The sequence below is a fragment of the Drosophila pseudoobscura genome, chromosome 4 (genome assembly GCF_009870125.1).
Source record: "Drosophila pseudoobscura strain MV-25-SWS-2005 chromosome 4, UCI_Dpse_MV25, whole genome shotgun sequence".
Taxonomy (NCBI): domain Eukaryota; kingdom Metazoa; phylum Arthropoda; class Insecta; order Diptera; family Drosophilidae; genus Drosophila; species Drosophila pseudoobscura.
Window position 1 is genome coordinate 6,171,274 of NC_046681.1, and position 17,698 is coordinate 6,188,971.

General features: G+C 42.4%; 3 protein-coding genes across 4 annotated transcripts in view; 1 reads left to right on the forward strand and 2 right to left on the reverse strand.

The window, feature by feature from the left end:
* The window catches only part of Hr39 (Nuclear hormone receptor FTZ-F1 beta), a 30,027-nt gene extending 23,818 nt beyond the window's left edge, over window positions 1-6,209 (reverse strand). Inside the window, exons 1-2 of one of the 2 annotated variants that reach the window (XM_033379520.1) lie at window positions 6,109-6,209; window positions 5,527-5,878 (exon numbers count right to left, since the gene is read on the reverse strand). The gene's annotated coding sequence lies outside the window, so the exon portion shown is untranslated. Of the gene's footprint in view, window positions 1-5,526; window positions 6,048-6,108 lie in introns of those variants that run through there. The other variant, XM_033379521.1, reaches the window with a different exon arrangement.
* A 2,529-nt stretch (window positions 6,210-8,738) lies between these two features.
* On the reverse strand, window positions 8,739-9,882 carry LOC26533410 (uncharacterized). Its single transcript, XM_033379724.1, has 4 exons — window positions 9,737-9,882; window positions 9,509-9,676; window positions 8,983-9,445; window positions 8,739-8,914 (listed from the first exon to the last, which is right to left on the reverse strand). The coding sequence occupies exons 1-3, from the start codon at window positions 9,880-9,882 to the stop codon at window positions 9,202-9,204; spliced, it is 558 nt and encodes a 185-aa protein (XP_033235615.1). The 3' UTR covers window positions 8,739-8,914; window positions 8,983-9,201.
* A 5,498-nt stretch (window positions 9,883-15,380) lies between these two features.
* Window positions 15,381-16,837, forward strand: LOC6902597 (predicted GPI-anchored protein 58). The gene is made up of 2 exons (XM_002133087.3): window positions 15,381-15,590; window positions 15,688-16,837. Exons 1-2 carry the CDS (start codon window positions 15,588-15,590, stop codon window positions 16,684-16,686), a joined length of 1,002 nt encoding a protein of 333 aa, XP_002133123.2. The 5' UTR covers window positions 15,381-15,587; the 3' UTR covers window positions 16,687-16,837.
* Window positions 16,838-17,698: the final 861 nt, after the last annotated feature.

A 17,698-nucleotide genomic window follows, 5' to 3' on the forward strand; every position in this document is an offset into this window, starting at 1 on the left:
CCCTTTCCGCCTACCATCGACGGCCACTCTGCTCCCTGCTTTCCTCCGTCCTGCTTTGAGCCCCAGCCGAAAAGAAACGTGTTTCTTCCTGTTTCAGGTTTCTTTTGGGTTCTCTTTTTTTGGTATTCTCTTTTTATTTTGTGAAGTTTTGTTTGAGTGACGCTTCATACAGTACTTGCACGACTGCGACTGCGAGTACGAGCGGTATGACGCATGCATGACGTTTCCAGAGGCCTGCAATTTGGGGGCTTGGGTTGGGGTTCGGTTCCGCGTGTGGATGTGGAGGCAAGCCGTGGTTTTTGGGGCTGTCAATTATCTGTTCGCAGCAGTGATACACGGCCAAAGCTGTCTTATCATTGATACACTGCTGCAGAGCTGTCTTAACAGTAATACCTGAATATATCGCATAGCATACAATGTTGCTGCATAACGGCATTTGTAAAATTCGACAGCAACGACGGAATTTGACAGAAAGTCGTTTCCCCGACGTGTATTTAAATATCATAGATTGATGGCTAGGAAATTCTTTTTGTATGAATTTTCGAAGCCACTATATAGATCGTGCACCATTTCCAAATTTGTATTATCGTAATGTACCGTCGCCTATATCGGATATTACTGGGCCACAATGTCATATTATTGATATTTAAAACATTAAAGATATCGAAAACAACTTTTTTTGGTTTAAAAATGTGTTTAACCTTATTTATTGCTTAATCTTTAAGGCCAATTATATTTGTATGGGTATTATAGGTAAATCTCTTAATCGGAAAGGTTTTAAAAAATTCTAACAAAAAGTTGTGTATATTTGGAAACAGTTTTAAACGAATTTTACAACAGTTATGGTTCCAAATTAGATTTTGAAATGTTTCTGGAGTAATTTAAAATTTAATCTCCCGAATTGGATTCCACAGAGTACCAAACTAGTATTATTGGTTATATCCGTACAATAAAATCGGATAAACCACTATAGGTTTCCTATAAATGTACTCTATGCACGTGCAAGTCCCTTCCTCTAACCAAATATCATGAAAGCGATATGAAAATACTTCCAGTAGTACCCCCCCTGAGGATTTCTGTTGCCAAACCAAAGTTCAATTTCGAGTCGAAAAAAGGCTTCCAATTGTTACACAACCATCGGCAGCAGCAGCAGCAACCAGCAGCAGCAGCGGCAATAGTTGGTTGCAACTGCAACTGCAGCAGCAACAACATTTAGGCAACATGTTTTTGTTTTGTTGCACCATGCCATGGCCCCTGCCACAGAGCAGAAATCAAAACAAAAAACAAAATAAAAAGCGCCAGGCAAAGCATAAGAAATTGGCCAAAACGATCATGTTTATATAGACACATAGAAACGGAAAAAAGCGCCAGCGAATGTCGGGGCAACAACGGGCTACACACCACACTCCACACTCCATAGACCATGGACCATAGACGATAGACCACAGTTATGGCAATTGGCAAAGTTGGCAGTTGGCAGTTGGCGAAAAATCAAGCAAAAACAACAGCCACAAAACAGCAACAAAACAGCAACAGACGGCCAAAAGGCAACGGGCAAGCTGCAGCCAGCAGTACGGAAAAGTAAAGGATAAGCTGGAAAGCAACGAATTTCCATATACTCTTCGTGTTTTGGGGAATTCTAAGAGGGTTTAAGATATATTTGGGTAACAAAACGGCACTTGAAATAATCGATTGACATGAAAAACCCCTCGGAACGCAACGTTTTTGTCGAGACCCATGTACCATCCTCTATGGGGAAGGGCATCAAAAGCATTAAATGGCAAAAGCAACAATGTTGCGCTTTTCAAAGAGGCTGCAGAGACACTCCAGCAACTCTTCCTCTCTGTCTGCCAGTTAACAGAGACAAAGAGAGACAGAAAGAGACAGAAAGAGAGAGAGAGAGGGAGAGCAAAGCTCTTCTTCTTTTGAGGTTACCAACAAGGTAAACCTGCTGCCATGTTTATTGTATCTTTTATTTTGATCTCTCTCGCCCCATAGAGACAATAGAACAAAGCGCCAAAGCATTCTTGATGTTTGCTAGAAAGAACAACTATGGAGGAGGTGGAGGAGGAGGAGGAGGAGCAGGCGGAGGTCAATGTTGCAATTGTTAACTGCTAATTAGCCAAGTCACAGTCAGAGTTACAGCCACAAAGGAGAGGTAGATGCCGGAGCCATGTAACAATTTATGTTTCTGTAAGTGGGGGGTGTGCGAGTACTACGCCTCGAGGCATCAATTCCGAGAACCGGTTAACAGCTGGCCACCAGGCCATCGAATGAAACGAAAAATATGATGTGGTTTCCTCTGTTTCGTGGCAGTTCAAGATCGACATGAGATATGGCTAGACTTCAATTACGATCACCACTGGACGTCCTACAATACATGAACGGGCCAAAAACGTACATTTATATTAATATTTAATGGTTTTCATAAGCAAAGGTATGCTTCTTTATCTCTGAGTTGGTTACTCCGAAAGATATTGATAAAATTATATGACAAACGATGGAGATTATGGATGGAGATTGTATATGTAGCTTCAAAAACTGCCATAGAAAACTTGTATGATATCCACTGATTTTCGAGGAAAAGATCACCATTAAATCAGAATTATCTATAAAATAGATACAAAATCGAGACTTCATTTATCGATTTATTATATTTATGCCCTCGAAAATTTCCCTACACATATTGCTCTATTATTTCTGCCTTTGCATACAAATTTATTTTTAATCGATTAAAAATAAATATATCCTTTATGGATTTATTATATTTATTCCCACTAACATTACATATTTTTCTATTATTTCCCCTTTTACATACAAAATGCATGCATTAATAGATTAAAAATCGATACTTCCTTCCTTTATAATATTTTTCCCCTCCAATATTTCCCTATTAATATTTCTCCCTTTACATTCAAAATTCATGTATTATTCGAATAAAAATCAATACTTCCTTTACCTATCATATTTATCCTATTCAACATATCCCTGTACATTTTTCTCTATTATTTCTCCTTTTACATACAAAATGCCGGCATTAATCGATTAAAAATCGATACTTCCTCTATCGATTTATGATATTTATCTTCTCCAACATTTCCCTATACATATTTCTGTATTATTTCCACCATTACATAAAAATGCTAGCATTAATCGACTAAAAATCGATACTTCCTTATCGATTTATCATGTTTATCCTCTGCAAGTACTCTTACTTTACTTGTGTACATTTTCACCATAAATCTGTTGCACGCCTCAGTTGCCCCATTACCGCCACATTAAAATCCCCATCCCATTCGGGAGTTGCAGCTCCTCCAGCAGCTTCTGCGCCACATGCCCCCCTGCGCTGCCCCACATCACACCTGCATTTAGCTGGAGTTATGACAACAAAGGCTGTAAATTAACATTCGGGGCCGCACACACACCTAAAAGGAGTTCAAGAACATAAACAAGCAGCAGACGATGCCAACGGACAGCCCAGCCGCCAGCCGCCAACCGACAACCGCCAGAGCCAATCAACTTACAAAATTCGCGGTTAACCTTCCTCCAGGGAGACTGAGAGGGGGATCGAGGGAGAAAAGAGTCGCAGCAGCAGTCGATGATAAAAGTAAAGACCACCGCACATAAACCCAGTTTACGAAATGAAAAGGCACAGAAAACACAGAGAGAAAAACTGCAACACCAGCAGACAGAAAAGAAGTAGATATCGCACTATGGGATACCCTATAGTCAGGTGTTTGTACATGATCTAAGAAGAATTAGAATTAATAATTAGTCTCAGAACGAGAGGAAATAAAAGACAATACTTGCAAATATAAATTCTTTGGTTTTCTTTATCCAATCGAAATGATATTCGGTAGATTGGTTGTGAATATCATCATATACAGCTCTAGTAAATGGTAGTCCTATATCTTTAAAACTTTGAATTTTACAACTCTTCTTCTATAGATGCAGGAATGAAAGAAGGGTCTGGAAATCACAGAAAAAGAGGAATAGCAGTTGAGATGTTCTTTGTTTTTTGATTGCTTTTCACATCCCATCGAATACCATGCCACTCTAGAGTCCCCTTGATTTCCAGGGTATTAAAACGCGAAAAAAGAACAGCCAATAAACACAAAAACCGCAAGCCGACGTAGTCAAAATAATAATGAGCCCCTCCAACATTTAAAATGGTTTATGAGACAGACAGACGGTTTGCTGCTCCAAACCGATCCACCGATCCGCCGATCCACCAGTCCGCAGTCGGAGTCTCAGTCTCAGTCTCTCAAGCCTTTTCTCAGCCTCAGCCTCAACCTCAACCTCATCGTCATCGCCGTACACCTACGGTGGTGCCCCAAAGAGTCTTTGGCGAGTCTTTGATTTTTCTGGGTCAAGCTACACGCGAAAGCGGCAAAAGGAGAAGAAGAAATGTGTGCAAGTGTGTGTGTGTGTGTGTGTGTGTGTGCGTGTGTGTGTGTGTGTGTGTGTGTGTGTGTGTGTGTGTGTGTGTGTGTGTGTGTGGTAGAGTTCAAAACGTGCCTGGGTAATATTGTTCAAAAGACATGCATTGGCCCCAACAGTACTCTCCAAAATCAGCAATGCCCTGCCCCCTGCCTCCTGCCCCTATTTGCCCTCCGCGATCTGCTCTGCTTTTTCTTTCAGAAACAATTTCCGGTGCTGGCCTACGGTGGGTCTCGGGTATGGTTCGGTTTTCGGGCTGCAATTGCACTTCCAAAATGAGTGAATCAGCCACTACGCCAACGGTTCGAAACTGGGAGCCAGGGAGCCAAAGCCAGGGACAGGGACAGAGCCCCCCAGCACTTTGTTCCCCCCTCCCCCCGCCTGCCGTTATATATGTATGTATGTATGTGTATGAAAGTAGTTCAAGTGACCAACGGCGCCGTTACATTTCACTGCTTATGAATTGAAGTGGTTACCGTCCAGCCACTCGGAGCCGAACCTCACTCAACTTACCCCCCACCCTCGCCCTGTCTTACACTCCTCTCCACCCATTCCTCTTCATTCCTGTACAGTCGAGGCGTTAATTAAATTGTTTTGATTTTCGGATTGGAGTCACTGCCGCCTCAAGTGTGTGCATTATGGAGCGAAAAAGAGGGGAGTTATAGAAGGAGGCCTTGCTGCTATGGATAAAAGATAGTTCTAATATTGGATTGAGATATCTTTCAGTTATAACTGAGATAGAATACTTGGTAGAAGGTAAACCGGTGACAGTATAACAACAGAGCAATGCAGGATGCGATGGGAGAGGGAATAGCACTTTTGCTATCCTGTTCCAGCATAAAAATACTGTAAAGCGCTATCGAAACACAAAATGACGGCGAGTGAGAGAGGAGGACGCAGGGTACACTTTTTCATGCTTAAACTTCTAATTAACTTTACCCGTAAAAGGTACCAAAGAGGAGAGAATGGATAAAATGGCAATGATAACTGCACATTCGAAACCTTTCTGCGAAGCGACTTCCCATTCACAGATTATACCAATTAAAATCTATTAGAATATACACCAAATTGCGACTTTGCACTTACCATTTTAAAAGTTAATAATTATTATATTCCAATTGTCCGCTTTTGGTTCAGTCTAAAAGATTCTTCTTCGTGGTGGATTTTCCCTAAACGATTTTCCGTTGCTGATAAGACTTTTTGTTGTTGTTTTTGTGGATCCGGCACCAAGGCCAGAACGCTTTTTGATTAGTTTAATATGTAATTGATTATTGTTTGCACCACATTTTTTTTATTAAACACTAAACATTTTTTATTAAATATTTTTACGTAGAAAATTTGTGTAGATTCCTTTTTGCACAATGGGGGCTTTTGGGTGGCGTGGATTTTCCGAAAATTATTGCACGAGAAAATTGCAGTCGCAGCGTTGATTTTTCACCTGTGAATTATTAACGGTAAATTACTCACTCGCACTGGTACACTGGTATGGGTGGAGGGGAGGGCGAACGAGAACGAGCAGCAAATGGACAATAAAATAAACAAACTGCAACTACACTGTGCGCGAAGAGAGAGGAACAGAGAGGGAGAAAGAGACGGTCTTGCAAAACTTGTTGAAGTTGCAGTTGCAGTTTTTTCTGCACACACACCATTCCCAATAAGAACTTACACACACATACACACACAGAACCACGCAGCAGCAGCTTTCTTTGTGTGTGTCTGTGTCTGAGAGCAGCGACTTTCTTTAGGAGTATTTCCGGGCAAGAGAGAGCGAGCGAACGAGCGAGCGTGGTGTCGACGGTTTTTTTTTTTAGTATTATTTGTACAACTTTTTGTTTCTGAAGAGAATACACAACTCAAGAAATTTTAAATAAAATCGGGTGCTAGGGTATCACTAGTTTGACCACCAAAACGTTCTTTTCTCTTTTTGCACTTGCTTGCTTTCTTCGACTCTGCCACTGTTGCTGTTCTGCCGCTGTCGCAGTCGCTGCTCTGCCCTCGGCTTGGTTTTTATTTTACACCACACGACAGCAGCTCTCTCGCTCACGCTCACGCTCTAGCACCGCTCTTGTTGCGTTTTCCTCACCTTTTGCAGAGTTTATTGACATTTTCAGCGTTTGCTTTGTGCGCTGCTTTCTTTCTCTGCCCAGAGCTGCGCTCTTCTCTTATCTGCGCTCTCTTTCCAGCGCCCGTTCTAGCTCTCCTGCTCTATCACTCTATGAGTGCGTGTGTGTGCTTGTGTATGTGTGTGTGTCTCTCACTCTGCCGCTTAACACTTGCTTTTTTGTTTACAATAAAGAATAACCTTCAATTTTATCTTATTGCGCGCCCGTCATTCGCTATATTTGTTTTACTCTTCTTTCAGCCCCGATTTTGGTTTGGACTTTCATAAGCAATTGGAATAAAACCTTTACTCTTTGGCCCTTTTCATTGCACTTTTGTTTGCGGTATGGGATTTTTGTTTAATACCATTTAACTTCAAAGTTTTGGTTTATTTATTTCTTGGGAAATTCCCAGACACTTCACTTTTCTGTGCCATGTAAAAGGCTGTTTGCATTATCAAGAATTTCCTTTTAATATTTCCGGATACAGATCTTTTTCCTTGTCGTTTCTCGCCCGCTTTCGTATTTTTTTAATTTTGTTTACCTGGGAGTTACAAACGCGTGCGCTCCGCTAGAACTACCCGCGATTTTTGATTTTGTTTTTGTTCGGCGGCAAGGCCGTTTAACATTTGCTTCCCCCCACCACCCCGGCCAGTGTGACCGCGGAATTATCGAACTAATATACCGTCCGACCCTCAGAAATATACCAAAATATACCATCTCATTTTAAAAGTATACCGTCAATATACTGACAAAGTCAAGTTCTGTTATACATATTTCTCGTTTTTGATATTCCGTTGAATATTACTAGCAAGATAGAATATTTAGCCATGCCCACATAATTTTATCCGATTAATGAATCAATTTTCTACTTAACTGGCACATTAAATACTTGGCTTTGCTTGTTTTTGCCTCAATTTTGGTTTCTCAACAACAATATAGCGACTCGTATGATGGAAAACCGAGCTTAGCCCACTTAAGCCCCCCATATTTAAATAGTTCAACTACACGAGGTAAATGGCGGAATATATTAACGATTGTAAATTCTTATAGATCCATCCTATCCTTCCCTTTAAGTTGCCAAACCCCACGAATCTTTCATCTGAACTGCGCTAAAATGATTACCCCCTTGGCTTATAATAGGTTAATAGTTCTCCGGCAAGCATTGAAACCATATTGCTTAATTTTGATGTTCCGTCAAATATAATGAGCTACATAGAACATTTAGCCATGCCCACATAATTTTATCCCATTGATGAATAAATTTTCTACAAGATTGGATAAATTTTAATCCTTGCTTTTATTGTATTTATTGTAAATAGTTCAACAAAAAAAACAGTCGCTATGTTGCGTGCAAGCCCTAGTCTAGGCCTTTGTATACCCTAATAATACCCCAATAATAGTTATTCAATAAAAATCAAGAATAACAAGAAAAAGTCTTCTTTGGAGTGATGGTGCCCGTTCCAAACTGGGCTTAAAAAAATAAACGCGGCCTTAAGTATCGTCCTGCAAAGGACTGTGGATATGGGCCTAGCAGACAACCTAATGGCTGTTGTCTGCGATGGTTGCCCAGCCAATGGGCTAGCCGTCTCAAATGCCAATTGGAACTTTCCAGCTTTGTGGGATTTCCCCCATCTAGATAGGATTTTTTACAACAGCAAAAAAGCGCCCTTCTTCGATATCATTCTTAGAAATTTATACAATTCGAGCTTCACGCCAACGAATTGGAGGGACGTCTTTGATAATTTGCCAGATTATCACCCAATAGTCCCCACGGAGTATCATGATTATTATACAACAGAGCTATTCAACATCAGGCTGATGGTTGACAAATTTTTTTTGGTTCCGCGTGCAACCCCATTGGAGCTAAGGGACATAAATTCCAATAAGCTCGAAGCAATGGGTTTCATCATTAAAAGGCTTGCGGCGGACATTGTAGATTATGCATCCCACATTAGCCAGCCTAATGAATTTCAAGAGGATGCTCTCTATTTTATAGCCCGCTTAGTCGGCACTCTAGCTCTATTAGCTCAAGGAACCGCGTAGAAAATCTCTTTTTCAAAGTTTTACTTAATTTGCAAGTTGGCTGGAAGCCCTAGGTCCTGTCGAAGTACAAATTCGACGATTAATATTACATTTATTGTTAATAACTTCATACTTTCAGACACCCCGATGCCCCGATCGCTCCATCTTCATCCGCAGCTGGGTCGCGTTGCACCTCATATGGCATAGCCGGCAGGTTCTCTATTGCATTTTTAAAGTCTTTAATTTCTAAGCGGTCTAGCGGTCTTAAGTTTAGTTACTTAATATCTTCGATGGAGCCATTAAAGCTCGATTTTTGGTTCGGTGCGCAGAGCAGGGCGGCCGATGCAAAGCTGTGGGAAGGTGGAGTAGAATATTGTTAGTTTAAGAATTTGGGCAGATATCGTATGTTTCCACTCACCTGGTTGATGGGACACTGAAACTCTCAGGTCGCTTGCAGCAGTCGGCCTCATCGTGGACATTGTCACAGTTGTCACTGGTGGTACCATCGCAGATCAGAGTCTTGTCTCTGCCCTCGGTTGACTGTCAGCTGAACTGATCCGCCGGGCAGTCCTTTCGTCACAGCGCCAGAAGGCGGATATACAGTCGTTCTTTATGTCACTACTCCCGCCACTTAAAATTATCTGTCCGGATAGACGCCGTAGTTCTCCTTGCCCTCCAGTAGCATCAGAGCATCAGAATCTGGCACGAGCATACGTCGTGAATACTGCGTGTCATACCCCGCTGGCCATGCAGATGTGGAAACACTTTGTGCGACTGTGCAGACAGGTGTGATTGCGCTCCTCTCCAGTCCGGTCTTATCGTCCGACACAAATCTCCCGAAGGCAGAGACCAGCGAGATGTGCATGGAAGCACGGATTTTTCTGTAAAGGGGGAACCGGAGATTACAAGTGTCCAAAGGTGTCCAATATTGGTTGCTTACTAACATCGATACGCATGGGATATCGGACTGTTGGTCTAAGGCCAGAGTCGTGACTTCTTCCAGGTCCACATGCTCATTGCCATCGACTCGGGCCCGAATGATGGCCTGATGGCTGCTGATATCTGTCCAGAAGAGCAGACGCTTCGAGGCTTCGGCGAGTTCGCCCAGGAAGCTATAAGAGGCAACGTTTTAGAACACAGCTGAATAGGGAGAGAGAGCTCCACCTGGGCACGGATAATCTTGCCGGACACCGGCAGCAGCTAATTCGGGCGGTCCGTCGTAGCTGGGAGGGATGCAGGCCACGTCCTTAGCGAGGCTGCGGCTCTGGCCAGTCTTGATCAAAGTCCCCGGTGCTCCAGTCGCTCCAGTCCTAGCCATCCAGTAGAGGAATGTGAGCTCCCGGTTATGGTTGCAGCTCGGATTCGTCCATCGTGGCGCGGCTTATGGAGTCCGAGGCGACTCTGTTCAAGTACATGCACCCGCGACGCGTCTTGAGGACGAGGGAACGCGGCTTCTCCACCCCCCTTCCACAAAGCACGACGGCTGCCATCCACGCGGGTGATCTCGATGAGATGAGCCTCCGCATCGGACCGACGCGAGAACAGGCCCCATTCCCCACGTCTTTCCATCGCACCAGACGCCAGAATCCTGAAGAACCCGGTGTCCAGATGCCGTCCAGGGTCTGTTCTTTTTCCTCCTTTTTCAATTGTTTTCCTATGAAATTCGTCTTCTGGTGGCTGAGGCAGGGAGTAGTGGGCCACAACTGCGCCAAAGGGCGCAGCTGGTCGTTTCGGCATCGCTGCAGACTCTGTGGCTCGACTTTAACTGTAAATGCGAAGAAGGTGGAAAGCACGGAATAGCCGTGGAACAGCGGCGGTTTTTGGGAGTGCCCTGTGACATCAGGACTTACTGTCATTTGAAGCCACTGTAGGCAGACGCACAAAGCACTTATGTTCATACAACAGTAGCATAAACATACGAGTATCGTTCCAATTGCTCAATTTCTTTATTCCGTTGAATATTACTGGCTCGATAGAACATTTAGCCATGCCCACATAATTTTATCCGAATAATTAAACTATTCTCAACTTGACTGGCTTATTTTAAACACTTGTTTTTATTGCATTTTGCGTAAAAAGCGGTTTTAGCGAAACAAGTCAAACAAAAAGCAAGTAGCGAAATAGGTTAATCAAAACAAACGAAAAGGGTATTCGTTCATATTGCTCAATTTTGATATTCCATTGAATAATGCTGGCAAACTAAATCTTTCAGCAATGCCCACATAATTTTATCCCATTGATGAATAAATTTTCTACACGATTGGATAGTTTTTAATCCCTGCTTTTATGTAAAAAGAGGTTTGAACGGAAAAGTTCGACAAAAAAAGAGTCACTGTGATGCGTTTAGGCCTTGGAATACCCTATTTTGTTAATTTTATATGAAGATGAAACGTGATTTATAAAGAAATTTTCTCAAATTGATATTCCTTAGAAATATTCATGTACATTATTAGTATCTTGTATATATTTATGTCGATCCTGATACCTACTGAGCCTTGGAAGACAAACGTATTCACAATTCTATAACATCCATTTGCCACAGGGTATGTGTGCATGGAATTAGCAACATTTGTGCATGGAGTTAGCAACATTTGTGTATGGAATGGGACTCATTGTTGCAATAGCGAAACTGCGGCGAATCGGGTATTGCCTATATTTCAAGCTATATAGATTTGCCCACTTGGCTTTATCCCATAGATAAATGCATTTTCTACAAGATTGCTTCTTTTAATTACCTTTATGTATTTTATTTTGACCAAAAAACGGTTTTCAAGTAAATGTTGCCGCAACTTTTGTGTATGGAATGCGCAACACTTGTGTATGGAATGAGACTCATTGTTGCTAAAGCGAACTGCGGCGAATTTCGGCGAATTCAAATTTTCTCATATTCTTTGTTCCGTTGAATAATACTATCTATATGGAATATTTAGCCATGCCCACTCAATTTTGCACGATTGATGAATCAATTCTATATTTGATTGGCCTATTCAAAAAACTTGCATTTATTGGGTTTTTATATAAAATTGAAAATGAAATTAATATATGGCAAAAATACCATTTAGCACTAAAAAACACCACATGGGAGCGCGGCGAAAACCAGTTTCTACAGTATATACGGTCTCACTTGAAAAATATACCGAGTGGTGCGCGCCAAATCGAACGTTTTGAATGTGAGCGACAAGGACTTAAATGTTGTCAACCGGGCCTTTATCTATGCCCACATAATTTTTTACGATTAATGAATCAATTTTCTACACAATTGGTTTTTAGTCCTTGCTTTTATTTTATGATTTTGCTATGATTTTGCTGTGATTTTGCTGTGAATTCGTCTTCTTCTTCTTCTTTTTTCCACGAAATTTTCATGTTTTAAAATACCGGAAAATACCGGAAAAGTATTTTGGTATTTTGGTACTTTTGGCCTAAATTCCAAAAAACTTGTGTATGGAAGTTTCTATACTGTTTGTTCGTAAATATACCTTTAAAAATTAAATTAAATTTATTAGACTGAAAATTATTTTAAGTTTGATACGCAATTATGTTATTGGACATGTTTAAATATATAATATTTATACGCCATAAAAATACCCTAAAGCTATACCAAAACAATTAATGGCTGCACTGAAGAGTTCTGCTATAAAAATTCGAGTTCGAATTTTCGAAGATTGTGCTTTAGCCGTCAGCATTTGTCAGCATACAAATTTCAAATTTAAAAACCTGTGTTAGCGCGAAAAAAGCTGCTACCACTATAAGCGACTTTTCCTAGACAAAGGCTATTATTATTATTAATTTTAACTAATCCACTGATGTTGCTAATTTATTAATTGTCTAGTTTCTTTTATGCCTCTATCTTCAAACTTTTATTGTCTTCAAAAAGATCGAAAATTGAAGATCTTAGGCTGTGCCACATTGTTGATTCAGTTACCAAGCCATTAATGGCTGCTTTGCCAGCGATACTACTACATTATTTATTAGGAAACATTTGGAATGATAAATTGCTGGCTTATGTAAATGAGAATGGCCTGCAATCCTCTATGTAAATTGCATATTATTAATAATTCTGGGCACACACCAGCACCAACACAAAAACTAAACCCAAATTGGTTTATATTTGTTGTATATTTTGAATATGGTTAGCTAATTGGTTAATTAAGTTGGACCGAAGATAATCATTTTTATGCAAGCCATTTCGGGGCTTTGTGACGTTTAAATTGGTATATCGAGTATCTAAAACGGATGACGCCTCTTTGGCTTATTTGCCCCTTTTTATCCGCTCACACACCCATCCACTCCGCCGCATTGACCGATGGGTGCCCCATAAGTGGGCTAAGCAAATTCGCGACAGCGATCCGCATGAACTCATTTCGCTGTAAGTGAATATGCTTTCAAATGAATGGCCTGCGTAAATGCATTAAACATTAACAAATACCCGTGCATGCAAGCGAGCAGATCATGCCTTGATTAGGTTTTATACAACAAAATTAACAACGAAAAGAAGAAAAGAAAGAAAAGGCTTTGTCACATTTTCGTGTTGTGTCTGGGGCGTCGTCTCTGAAGGTCACAGTAGCAGCATCGCATCAATGGATGGTTATACGAAAAAATCAATTCAAAATACAAATATATGTCAAACAATCAAAATTCATGGAAACGATAACGACGGGAGAACGAAGTGGAGATGCCCTTCCAAGAGGTCATCCTTAAAACATTGTTCAGAAAAGGGAATTTTCTGGCAGAAAAAAGAAGCTCATCAGCTTGTAAAAGCTTCCGATTTAAATGTATACAAAAAATTCAAAACTAATCAAATTGCCTTTAAAAATTATTTAAGGAAGGTTTCGTTAAGAGATAATGATGATTGTTATGAGAATCTTTCGATCTGGATGATCTTATCTCATAAAGCTTCTCGTAAGGCCTCAATCCATCTTTGTATCCGTTAAAAACAAACCATTTTCCCTAGAAATATCAGATTTATATAATAGAACATCCTATAGGTTCCTTTCGGGAATCTTTTAACTGAGGGAAAATAGTCATGAGAAATAGATTTGTAAAGATTTGTCTAACCATTTCCGGTTATAGTACCCCTTGAAAGGGCATTACAAACATCTGCCACCTCATGATTGAGTAAAAGTTCACACAATAAAATATAAAATTAAGAGAAAAAAACTCCCCCAAAGAGAAAATAGTGCGTGCCAAAGCGAAATGATTGAAATTGATGTCGCAAATAAAATAACAATTAAAAAAGTGGCATACAAACGTCGATTAGGTAGCATTGAGTTGATGTCTTCATGCGGGATATTACATATTACACGGGGCTGGACCGGCCAGACCCAGACCCAGACCCATCGACCGTGTGGCCGACCCTAAATCATATTCAAATTAATTAAATGACGGCCGTTTGCCGGCGGCCAGGGCAGGCAGCAGACAGCAGCTGTTTCATTAGTTCATTAGTTTACAAGTTCAGTGAGATTAAAAATAGTAACGTCTGTGGCCAAGTCCTTGAGTTTTTTTTTGGACAAGCTCGAGCGCATCGTCGGCATCCAAGCATGTAGTTTGGGCCATTAGCACCGGCTAATAGTTAAATCAGATGAATTTCCACTAACCAAATTCAGTCCGAGCTTAGAGAGAGAGGGAGAGAGAGAGAGGTTAAACTTTGACATTTGGATTTTCGGGCCCTTAAATTTGTTGTGTACACACTTGCCCCCACATCACAGCGATGGGATGCAAATGAGTGTTGGCGTGTCCGTGTCCGTGCTGGCTCGAGTTGCCCTATTGACATTGCAAAACCCCCCACCCCATTCCCCATCCCCCATCCGATAGCGGTACGCGATAGCAGGTGAGCGGCGGACCTACCTCTACGCACACGCACACGGACACGCACACGGACACGCCGCGCATGCGCTGAAGCCGGTAGCGAAAGATGGCGATAGAGAGATGTGGAGAGAGCGCGATTGTTAACCCTTAGGGGGAGTTGTGGGGCATTTTGGAGACATTAACTGATGGGTACAGAATAAATGCCCTTGGGTATGTTGAAAACCACTTCTAACCCATCATAAAACTTCATTGTGAATGGATCTCTTTATATTAAAATACTCGTACTATCTTTATATGTACTTTTTTTTGGAATTGATTTTGTTGACAACAAAAATGGGACGAATCAGACAGCATCTGGTGGAAACCCCACCCTGGAGAAGTCACAAATGCGTAAAATATCAGAGTGCGTATTTTTTTTTGTCGCTGGGTGTACATATTTCTATTAAATGTGTGTAGAGGATATGGTATAGATAACGGCACTCAAATCCGTACTAATTTGGTTATAATTATCCACCTAAAATACCAATTACCTCTTAGTATCACAGAATTCTGAATACAAATCGGTTTGGAATATTGATATAAAGCGCAGAAAATATTTCTCATCGGTTCATATTTAAGCCATTAAATAAAAAAACACAACAAAAAAGACATATGAGCTGCTATCCCTAAATAGATGTGCATAAATTTGAATATTATGTACTATTATTATGTGGATAAATTGTTAAAAATGTATGAAATAAGAGAATCGCAATAATTTTGCGACATTCTGCGTGGCAAATCTTTGATAATTTCCGATAGCAATCGATTAAAATTAAAACTCTCCTAAGGATCTCCAAAGTGTTGTAGAAACAATTAACTACAAAATTAATTTAAATAAATTAAACAAAATCATGTGATTTGATGCACGTTTACACGCCCATTGGGGGGTTAATGATCGCTCTCATCTTCTCATAACGTTTTTTTCCGCCTCTTCTTTGACAAGCTGCGAAGAAGCCGAAGATCGACCGTCAAAAACGAAGAGACCGAACAAACAGTTGGCCGAAACCGAAACACACACATCTTTGGGCCAAGTCTGAACTTGGTTTTTTGGTATAAAAGTGCCGGCCCATCTGCAGTGGGTCATCATTCAGCTTCAGTGTCTCTTGGCCAAAGCTTCCCCCTCAACCCCACAAAATCCAACGAACTTTGGAGACCCTCCGTTCCAACAAATCAACAACAATGGTGAGTAGTACTCCATCGCAGATCGATCAAGACTGGGGCTTCACCTCCGACTTGGACACATGGACACACGGATTGCTAATCGGCTGATCTCTTCCAGAAACTCTTCGTGTTTGCTGTGTGCGCCATCGCTGTGGTTGCGGCCGATGTCTCCCATCTGAATCTGGGCGGTGGTGGCAGTGGCTACTCGTACAACAAGCCCTCGCCGTCGTTCAACATCCCATCCGCGCCAGCTCCAGCTCCTGAGTACCTGCCACCTGTCCAGGATTTCCCCGCCCCGGCACCCGCCCCTCAGTACTCGGCCCCGGCACCCGCCCCTCAGTACTCGGCCCCCGCACCTGCCCCACAGTACTCCGCGCCAGCACCCGCCCCTCAGTATTCGGCCCCCGCACCCGTCCAACAGTACTCCGCGCCAGCTCCAGCTCCTGAGTACCTGCCTCCTGTCCAGGATTTCCCCGCCCCGGCACCCGCCCCTCAGTACTCCGCGCCAGCACCCGCACCACAGTACTCTGCCCCCGCACCCGTCCAACAGTACTCCGCGCCAGCTCCAGCTCCTGAGTACCTGCCACCTGTCCAGGATTTCCCCGCCCCGGCACCGGCCCCTCAGTACTCGGCCCCCGCACCCGTCCAACAGTACTCCGCGCCAGCACCCGCCCCTCAGTACTCGGCCCCCGCACCCGTCCAACAGTACTCCGCGCCAGCTCCAGCTCCTGAGTACCTGCCTCCTGTCCAGGATTTCCCCGCCCCGGCACCGGCTCCTCAGTATTCGGCCCCCGCACCCGTCCAACAGTACTCCGCGCCAGCACCCGCCCCTCAGTACTCGGCCCCCGCACCCGTCCAACAGTACTCCGCGCCAGCTCCAGCACCTGAGTACCTGCCTCCTGTCCAGGATTTCCCCGCTCCGGCACCCGCCCCTCAGTACTCGGCCCCCGCGCCAGGACCAGTCTTCTCCGCTCCCGCGCCAGGACCAGTCTTCTCCGCTCCCGCGCCAGGACCAGTCTTCTCCGCTCCCGCGCCAGGACCAGTCTTCTCCGCTCCCGTGGAGCAGCAGTCGTCTGGCTACCAGTACAATGTGCCCGCCAAGCGTTTCCGCTTCTAGGCGATCAGTGATCAGTGATCTCCACAGCCATTCACGGGAGGGGAGGATCGACTCGCCCGCTTGTTAAATTAATAAGCGGCCTTCTCTCCCTCTTCATTGTTGTTGATTATTTGTTGTTACGCAAAGTTCCCGTTGAGATTTTTTAGCTAATAAATAAAATACAAAAATATTAAAATGTAAAAGCCAAAGAGTGTGATAATTGCGAATCGAACCACTCGAGTGAGTGTTATGCGATACCCTCTCCATTGCATATAGATATTTAAATTTACCGCCATAAAAATCGTCATAAAATTCGCAAAAGTATTGGCCGAAATAAAAGTCGACCAACAACAATGATGATTACACAAAGATGACCTTAGGTGTAGGCTATAACCACACAGCATTGGCAATCGTTACGGGACGAGAGCTCTCATCGAGATCTCACTTAAGAGAGTACGAGTGTTTGCCACGTTCAATGGCACTCGATGCAACAGATCATAGATCTTGAACGCCCTCTAGTATGGTGTTTTCAGGTCCATCTATACAGTTTTAGGGGATTACCCGAAAGAGGAACCTTCAAAAAACCCTCGAATCGATCTATAAAATGTAGGTGGATTTGTTGTGATCCCTCGAATCGATCTATAATATCAAATCAGAAGCTCATCTAATGGATGTTTGCAATTTGACTGTGGAATTTTTGTTTCTCTCCAATGAGGGGACCTTCAAAACCAGAAGTCAAACCCATATTTGCAAATTTGCAAGTACTCAATGCAGTGCCGACTATGATCTTTGCGAGGCCGCCAATAGTTTTTTTTTTGCACTGAAGCAAATATTACTTATACCGTGGAACATTGTACTTAGCACCTAAGAAGTAAATATTCAACAGATGGGTTGGGTGTTATGGAAACTGCAAGCAATAAGGGAGTCTGCATTATAAAGAAGGTTAAATAATAATAACCGGAATATGGATATGGAAATAAATATATCATATTTATAGATTACAATGTGGAGAAAAGTCTACTTAAAATCTCGA